Source organism: Zootoca vivipara, chromosome 5, assembly GCF_965207765.1.
Source record: "Zootoca vivipara chromosome 5, rZooViv2.hap1.1, whole genome shotgun sequence".
In the NCBI taxonomy this organism is placed as follows: Eukaryota; Metazoa; Chordata; class Lepidosauria; order Squamata; family Lacertidae; genus Zootoca; species Zootoca vivipara.
Window position 1 is genome coordinate 61,697,443 of NC_142588.1, and position 9,713 is coordinate 61,707,155.

The following is a 9,713-nucleotide window of genomic DNA, read 5'->3' on the forward strand; positions in this document are numbered from 1 at the left end:
CTGCAATAGAGCAACAGTAAAATTTCATTGACAATTACAGTAACCAGAGATGCCAGGAGCTGGTATTAACAGGCAGGAAAAGCTTGGATGCAGATACATCTGGGTAGGATTCTCCTCAGTGGATGTGCTGCCCGTGCTGGTTCCATTCTGCTGCAGTTTGGTTTCTGCCAAATGCTACATTATTTGTTTTGCTGTCCACTATTTAACATGTGACATAAGTTACATAACTATTTATTTATTTATTTATACTTATTCAAAGACATACAAAAATACATACCCATTACAAAGTATTTTTTTAATAATATGCTAAAAAAAACCAGCTATTTAGTCTATAAGAGAACAAAGTCAGAAGGAAGAAAAGATAAGGAAAGGAGAAACCTATAGAGAAAAAGTTGTGTAACGATGTTAATTGCATGCATTTCAACATAAAGGAAATGTCGAAACAGCATTAAAAAGAACCTCCAATGAATTACATATCATTTGCAAACTTCCACACACAAAATCCCCAATGATTTTTTTTGGGGGGGGGGGATGTCGTATTTGCTTGAATGATTTCCGTTCCTGACTACAGACAAAAGTGAGCTGCAACAATTTCTGCTTCCTTTTCTGTTTTCACTGGAATTCTCCAGCATCCCTTCTTGTCATAAGTGTTGCTTCTTTTAAAAGTATCAGAATCTGACGCCCATATTGAAGGACTGGTCTTTGTCTTATACCCACCTTCCTTGATTTTCTTCTCCCTTGTAGATCTCAACTCCTTCCAGCAGACATCCAAATGGATTGATGATGTCAGAACAGAAAGAGGAAGTGATGTCATCATCATGTTAGTGGGCAACAAAACAGACCTTGCCGATAAGAGGTAAATGCATATAATGAGGAAGAGGGGGAGGATTATTAATTTCCGGTAGAGAAGGTTAAACTCCTTAGACACACAAGAAACCTGCAAAAGGGCAATAAGCCACATACTGTAGAGATGCTCCATTGTCTACTGTTGCCATAGGAACAGATATCCTAGAGTGACAACTCCTGTTTTATTGACCCTTTCTGAATCGTTAAGATTGAGGGCACAGCTTGGTGCCATTATTACAACTTCACTTTTCGAGCCACAACCCATTTCCCTACCCTTTTGCAGCTGCATTGAGACAGTTACCATTTCCTCCTCTTCTGTGTGTCTGACCCTAGGCAGATAACAATTGAAGAAGGGGAACAGAGAGCTAAAGAACTGAATGTCATGTTTATTGAGACAAGTGCGAAGACAGGATACAATGTAAAACAGGTAAGGTGCCTTTGTTCCTGGGTGAGGAGGAGAGCGTGATCCAGTTTGTATGCTACAGACTCCTGCATGGCACATGCAGACTGGATGAAACATGCATTTTTCACACACAAATACAAGTGTCTCCTTTATCATTGTTATTAGCAAGCTAGATTACTCTGATTCAGGGAGAAATGTATCAAGAAGCCCTTGGTGGCAGCAGAATATACTTGTACAATACTATGGTGAGCATTTACAGCCCGTTAACTCTGTGCAGAGTTCATTTTCCTTTGATTTCTCTCCAGGAACTTCGGCTGCAAACTAGTTGCACCTCAAGGTCAAACGAGATGTGATCTGCATAGCAGATTGGAAAAATAGATGAATAACCAATATGGGAGAGGGTCTAGCCAGACTGGGGCTGTGGCATGGGGGAGGGAGGGAGGCTTTTAACCTGTTGCCCCTGCCGTGGTCATGATCAGAATTGCCTCCTGCACAACAGGAGCTTTCTTCCCAATGTGACTAGCAAGTGCTGGGGCAAGTCCAATCAGGACCATGGCAGAAGCAAAGGGTTAAAAGGCTCCCTTGACACCGAGCCCCAATCTGGCTGCTCCTTCTCCCATATTGGTACAGTTAAACCTCGGTTCTCGAACGGCGCCATTTTGGAACGTTTCAGCTCCTGAACGCCGAAAACCCGGAAGTAAATGCTCCGGTTTTCAGACGTTTTTCGGAAGCCAAACATCCAACGCGGGTTCTGCTTGAGTACAGGAAGCTCTTGCAACCAATTGGAAGCCACGCCTCGGTTGTCTATAGCATTTCAGAAGTTGAATGGGCTTCCCGAACGGATTACGTTCGACAACTGAGGTTTGACTGTAACTGATCTTCAAGTCATCCTGTTTCACATGGCTGGAAGTTGGAATTATACATCATAGCAACCATTGTTTTCAGAGGCACAAGGGAACATCTTCCCCTGATAGTAAGCAGTCTGAGTAGCTCCAAGTCTGGTTCTCTTGGGCAGATGTATAAATGGAAGAAAGCTTGGGGCTTACTTAACTCATGTCACACATACTGTAACTTTTTTAGCTGCTGGGATGTAAACTAGAAAGTACTAATGATTTATTCTCTTCCTCCCTGACCCATCCTTCTGTCTGCCTTTGTTGCTGTACACTCTGCATGCTGCTTTAGCTCTTCCGACGCGTCGCCTCTGCTCTGCCAGGCATGGAGAGTGTCCAAGAGAAGAGCAAAGAAGGGAGTATCCTTTCTTGATTAACAATCATTGCTTCTCAAGCAACCATTCCCATTCGAAATCTTACAGGTAGGGGATTTGGGGGGAAGTTTAGTTCAGTTCCCATTTGAAGCCAAATCTATCAAATTCCAAAACAGTGTAATAACCAAAATACCCAGCCACCCTTCAAATTTTGCCCTTATCTGAATTTCCCAGTGCAGTTCCCTAACCAATGTTTACCAAAAAAAAATGCATATAATAGGGGGGAAAGGTGCACAAAATGAATATACTAATAAAAATAACATACACACATGCATTGTATTAGAAGTCACTTACAAAAATGTGTACATGATTCAAAACTGCATGCATAGCTCCTTGTCCCTATAAGGTCCACTCTAATGAGAGTTGCATATTTTCAGAAAATCTTCATCAGTGATGGAAATAGTTCAGATTGCCTTGCTTGGTTTTTTCCTGTTGGAAAAAGCTGGGATTATGCAAGCCATGCCCATCACTACTTCACATTGTGTCTAAATGACTTCTTAGCCTTGCCCTAGAAGAATGTCCGAGGTCAAATGCAAGAGCTCAGCAGCGATTTCCTTCCTGTTGCGATAGTTCTTCAAGACACAAATGGCCTTGTTAAACTAAACCCAGAATCCCCATTCTCCAATTATGGAATGAACACACAAAAGGAAAGCATCAGCATAGAGCAGTACTAATGAATATGGTCCAATTAAGTGTTATTTATTACAGAGAAGTTCATGGTTTCTAAATTAAACACAGCAGTAATGGCTTCCTCTCCCTCTGAAGCTGGCAGGAAATAAAGAATAATGGTTACACAGGGAATGTTTGCCAAACAATGACAGCTCATGCCATGTCCCCAGATGTTCCCTTGCATAGGTTATGCAGGAGGCCCACAGAATTATCCCTTCTGCCCTGAATAGCTATTTTTCACTGCTAACAGTGTGATTTAGAAATGATCTTGATGAGAGTCCCAATGAGGGCCCAGAAACAGAGGCTGAGTGATGACATCAACTTCATTTTAAAAGAGCTTTAAAAAAGCGCCTTATTTTGCATCCAGTAGACTGATCTGTGCTTGCTCCTGGGTTCTAATTTAATCTGTTGCCATTTGCTGGTAGATGTGAATTACGCTTCCTTGGTTCTCACACTGGTCCCCTTGTTGATGGGCATCAATCATTTTGAAGGGCCCCAAATCAAGACCAATGTTTGTGTGCTTATTGTTCTCGCTAAAAGGGGGTATCCCTAAATACCCCCTTTAAAAAGGTAAAGGGACCCCTGACCATTAGGTCCAGTCGTGACAGGAGAGACTCCTACCTGGAGATGGCAGGAATTGAACCTGGGGCCTTCTGCATGCAAGGCAGATGCTTTACCCCTGAGCTATGGCCCTTTCCCTCTCTCCAGGCCAATTTAGACAAGCTGTAGTTAGGGACCGAACAATCTCATGCTTGGTGAGGAGGGAATGGAGAAATTCTCATATCTGAACACTTATAGCAAAAAAAAAAAACTCCATTCCCATAAACAACTACCACAGCAGGTAGAAGAGTTCAGCCTAGACTTTATCTAGAGCATGGAGGAGAAGGATAGTCAAAGCTACTAGCCATGATGGAAGCTGTGCTGTCCCCCCACAGGCGGAGGCAGGAATGCCGCTGAATACCTGTTGTAGGAGGGGAGAGGGCTATTTCACCTAGATCCCACGGGGATCTGGTTGGCCACTGCAAAAACAGGATGCTGGACTAGGTGTGCCAATGGCCTGGTCCATGTTCGTATGCCATTTATATATTCAGGTATATTCCTGCATATAAGACTACTTTTTAACCCAGGAAAATCTTCTCAAAAGTTGGGGGTCGTCTTATACGTCGGGTCGTATTTCTTATACAGCAAGTACATCCCAAACTCTATATTTTAACTAGAAAAGCTGGGGGTCGTCTTATACGCCCAGTCGTCTTATATGCCGGATCCCAAACTCTATATTTTAACTGGAAAAGCTGGGGGTCGTCTTATATGCCGGAATATACAGCACCGTATATTTTAAAAATTCTTAGGCTGTAGGAAACATTCAAAGTTACAACCTCCTGCAACCTGAAGTATCTAGGCCAAGAAAGAGCTGGCGCTGGTTACAGAAACCAATCCTCTTCCACAGAGAGGGGCACAACTGCTGAGCCTTGCTTTTCCTTCTCTCTTGATTGCCCCAGGGGCACATGCGGCAGCGGTGGCAGAGAGTGCCTGTCTGGGAAGGGGAGATGACATGGCGCCTGCGAACCATTGTGGCGGAAGAGAGAGAGTGTCTGGATGTGACTGACAGCAGCTCTTCTCCCCTAATTGCTGCCTTTTGTGCTTGGGAAAGGTCATCTCCCTTGGGGGCCTGCGCCGAGTTTGATATAGATTACATATGTCAGCGCCACATGCAGAGAGCACAGCCTGGGCTTGGCCCTTGCTGCATGCAGAGCGAGAGACCAGTCTGTGGCTGGTTAAGGAAGACAGAGGTGTGATGTCATCCTTCTTGAGTCCTCAGGGCTAAAGCCTCTGCTCCAAGAGGCAGGGATTTAGCCCAATTCTTTAAGTTGCTTGTCAAGCGACAGGCAAGACAGCATGAAGGCTTATACAACACACAGTCATACAAACATTGCAGTACACTTTTTGGCTTGGGTATTTGCCTGCTAAGTTACTTGGTCACTTGCAGGAGCACCTCCTTACTGTGGTTTTTTAACATTGCCTGAAGTGAGAGCTTTGTCAGAAGAAATAATGGGTTTGTATTAAACACTCCATTGGAGGGGGGGTGGCATTCTGCTGCTGGAGCAACCAGGCTTCTGTTTCCTCTCCTCCCCATGCACCTTCAAGATCAGCTCTGGATGGTCCACCAACACACATACACCCCCCAAAAAAAAAACACACCCTGATTTTGAGGGCATAGGTGGGCGGGGGAGATGTTGGAGAGGGAGAGGAAGCTCTGTTGCACCAGCAAAGCCGCAGTGTTGGAAACAGCCCATGTTCTTTGGCTGGTCACTTATACTGACTTAGCTAACACCTCATCAACAGCAAGAGGAGGAGAGGCAGGAGATATAGGTGGGGGGGGGAACTTGGCTACAAAGTCAATTCCCAACCTCATCCTACAGAAACCAGTCACAGGACTCGTGGTCTGGAGTGGGAACCAAGTGACTCCAGGTGCCCATTTTTATTATTGTGTTAGTTGGCGGCAAGGAGGACATAACGTGTGATAACAGTATTTGTGTACCATCCTCTTGGGTTCTCTACAGGTATTTGTGTACCTCTATCATGCACTTAGATCAGGCATCCCCAAACTTTGGCCCTCCAGATGTTTTGGACTACAATTCCCATCATCCCTGACCACTGGTCCTGTTAGCTAGGGATCATGGGAGTTGTAGGCCAAAACATCTGGAGGGCCGCAGTTTGGGGGTGCCTGACTTAGATCTTGTTGTGATATGGAATTTAACTAGCTTTGATGAGCATTTATGTTGCCAGCTGACTTGCTTGCTGCTGTTGGTAGAGACACCTTGGTAAGTTGCGTTACCTTGTTGACACTCTGGGAATGATGCACTTCCCTCAATAGCATAAACCTGTTATCTCCCTTAACCCTTTTCTGCAGTGATTGACATTAAATTGGACAAACCACAGGAACCACCACCCAGTGAAGGCGGGTGCTCTTGTTAATGCAAAGCGCAGGATTCGTCAGCTCCATTTGACACCACACGCTTGTTGTGTTGCTTCCTATTGGTTAGCTTCCTAATAATATGAATTGAGTTATTCAATGGGGAGGATTTCTTTTCTCTCTGTGTCTCTCTAGGAAAGGGAAGGGGTGGGTGGCAAGGATCAGACTATGTGATTCAACCACTGGTTCTATTTTCTTTTCTTTTTTTGGTTTAGTTGTAATATATTGTACTTTATTAAAAATGCCAAAACAATTCAGAATTTTAAACAAGACACTTTAATTGTGTGTATACAACTCTCAGCCATGGGGACTTAATATCCTTTTTGGGGTACTTTTTTTTAAATTGTATATTTGTAAACTTACAGAGAAAACCCCAAGATTATACAGGCTGGCTAGTTTCAGTGTTTGACATAAATGGTAGACATATCCTTGAAGTAAACTAGCCCCCAATTAGTTGACCGAACACTAACTGTGCCATTCACACTCCAATGAGAGGCCAGCAAAACATGCAACCACCGGTTGTAACATCTGACTAGATGGCTATGAAAAGGTGGGGGAGAGAGCTACAACTAGAGAAATGTTATTCATGACACTGGCAGTGCACCTCCATAGTTCCCAGATGCATAAGGATCTATTGCGCTTGCACAGCTTACCATCATGCACCATGCTATATTTTACTATACCATGAGAGATGTTCCTTTTTTAGCACTTCTTGTGGGTGGATACCTGTTTTTAAGACCTTCACTTGTGTCGCGTAGCCTATGTATGTCAACTTTTTAAACATCACACTAGCTAGCATAAGCCACCACACAAATATACTATGGCGTGTATGTGATACCAATGGCATTGCTGTGTATATGGATGGTTGGGCCCAGCAGTAGCCTTTACTCCCTGAAAAGGCCACCTCAGTCAATGATAGCTGCTGATTTGTAGCTAACATTGGATTGAAAAAGAAAGCACTCAGATGGTTTTGCCAAAAAAGGGGGGGGGAGGGGGGAAATATGGCAGAATAAAATAGTTATCCAAAGGCTCCCTCTAAGCTTATTGTTACAAGTAGATTTCTTTAAGGAAGCAACTCAAAATGATGGCCAAGATTGAATCGGAAATTGTCAATTACTGTAACTTCAAAAGGTAATCCCTTGGGGGTCACCTCACTTTTAGCCAACTGTACTATTCATGGTGGTTGATCATTATTATGAGTGATGATAACTTCTGCATGAGTGAACAAAGAGCAAAAGAGCCTGTCTCTGTAGAAAAGAAGATTGCCTTGGCAACAAAGATACGATAGATAATGTATTTAATTTTTGTAACATGTGTATGCATGTTTTATATTGATATAAAACATACATTGACACACACACACAGCTGTGTGAAGGTGTATGTCTACACACCCATGCACAATATAGATGCTTGGTTTCTCCCACTGTTATAACTTTGCAACCAACAACAGTTGTGGAAAATTACAGTTGGTGCAGTGTGTGGGTCTAGAAGGTTTTTGTTATTGTCGGGGAAAAGTGTGATTTGTCATGTCTTCAATAAATTAAACTCAAGATACATGTGAAGCTAGAAAAAAAATGCACGGAGATGTATCTCCAGATGTTGTCAATCAATGTGTGATAGCGCATGTAGTCATATTCTGGCATTACTCCAGAGAAAGTGGCTGTCATGAGGTCTCATGTTAACTCATGGTCATTTCAGTCAGTGAAAGGATCCAAGATGTTTTCTAGTTCAACGTTTAGCCTACATTACAGGAAATGTCACGGTGATCACCACTATGTGATAACTGAATTAATATGGTGTTATCTTTTCCTATGTGGAATATTGCTACTTTTGTGCCATTCCTGTGCTACAAAAAAACCAACCACCCCCTCACATGCTTACCAGCACACACTTCGGAGGTCTCTTTTGCTCATGAGTAGCCATAGAGAAGCACTAGGACCCATTTGCCCTTTTAGTTTGTCCAATTGTAGCCTGCAGCCAGAACAAGTGATCAAGTTTTCCTTCTGTCTCAACTCCATTCTCCTTTAACTTATTAGCTTCCCTGCTGTTTTCTCCTCAATTCTCCCTTCTTACCTTTCCCGCCATCCTTTTAAGACTTCCTGCCTTCTCGGTTTTGTTTTTTGCCTCAATCATCATAGAAGCATTTTTACCTATTTGCATCTAATGCCATCCTCAACGCATCACTGCCTCACTGAAAGAGCTTTGAAAAGTGTTGAGGCTTTGTGCGTTTCACAGTTAAATCATGTGAAATGATCCTAAAGTGACATTTTGAGGAAGAGGGTGGGAATCCTTAGGGGCTGATTTGATTTGAAAGATTGCCATCCATCAGATGTTCCTTCTACAGGGGTCCTTCATGAGAACATAAGAAAGCACTTTGCAAAAGGGTAAAACTAGATGAACTGAAAGTGTGTTGGGGGGAAATCAATGCTAAAGAAGTCTGGCATATAAGGTAAGTGAGCTGATTATCTTGAATTTGGTAACCAAAAGAAAGCAAAAGCCTGGCTTACACTTAGAAAAAGGTCATGAGGAAGTCCAAAGCATGATACTGAGCCAGAAATGTGAAAGTGTTAGATTTAATTAAATGGAACATAGCTGATTGCTACTACCAAGCAAAAGAATCCAGTGCTTAAAGTGGGGCTTGCAAATGGATGAGCATTTGCACAAAACACTGAGCAGAACAATAACTAAATGACAGCATCCATTTGTCAAAGACAAGCAAATAGAAACATAAGTGTCCCTCTTCCTAACCACCATAGGCAGCTCTTACTAATTATCAGCGAAAAACCAGAGACTTCCCTGAGACTATTGGTTTCCAATGAACTTAAGCTTCAGAAAGAATAATCATAGGTTAAGTGTCCAAAATATCTTAAATATTATTGGCAAAGTCTCAAATACATATACTACCCCAAAAGCCTCCCCCAAACATTTCCTTTTTAAATCTAAGTTTTGGTTATATGTAGTATGCCATAACATTTGTGACAATAACTCACAGATGAGAAAGCTGATGATTTCACAAAGGATCAGAAGTCTAAATACCTTGGAACGAACGGGCTCACAAAAGACATTTGTGAGCACCCTGGGTTGAAGTCACAAACTGGAGGGATCTGAAGGTCCTCATCCAATGGCTTTAACTTCTCATGTAGGTGATTGCTGCAGTCTGAGGATAGGTACTCTGCATGCAGGCCAGTAGCGTCCACTGGAAACTAAAGCTGAAATTGAAGAGAATGGGATGGGGCAGGAGGCATAGAGATTTTTTACTGTTAACACCATGTGAAAAGAAACTGATTAGACAGTCTGTTTCACATGAAGAGGAAATAAAATAAAAGGAAACAACTGGACTGTGGAAATACTGCCCTACAAAGGTTTGCAAAAACCATTGTAGGCAGTATAAAGACAGCTTTTAAGTAATAGTAAATGTCAGAAAGTCCCAAACCTCAACAAATGCCAATACAGTACAACACCACAGACAGTTCTGTTGGAGATTATTGGTATGGTTTACTTCCAAGAGCCCAGCTGACCAGAAGAGAATACAAATTGGATGCAAGCAAGCAAAGCTA

General features: G+C 42.6%; 1 protein-coding gene across 2 annotated transcripts in view; it reads left to right on the forward strand.

Annotated features, from left to right (window-relative positions):
- The window catches only part of RAB6B (RAB6B, member RAS oncogene family), a 56,712-nt gene extending 49,002 nt beyond the window's left edge, over nt 1–7,710 (forward strand). For both annotated transcript variants that reach the window (XM_088670761.1, XM_035134088.3), the window contains exons 5-8: nt 745–856; nt 1,180–1,273; nt 2,432–2,498; nt 6,094–7,710. In XM_088670761.1, the coding sequence (XP_088526887.1) occupies nt 745–856; nt 1,180–1,273; nt 2,432–2,498; nt 6,094–6,158 (338 nt within the window). In that variant the 3' untranslated portion in view covers nt 6,159–7,710. The remainder of the gene's footprint in view (nt 1–744; nt 857–1,179; nt 1,274–2,431; nt 2,499–6,093) is intronic.
- The last annotated feature ends 2,003 nt before the right edge of the window (nt 7,711–9,713 follow it).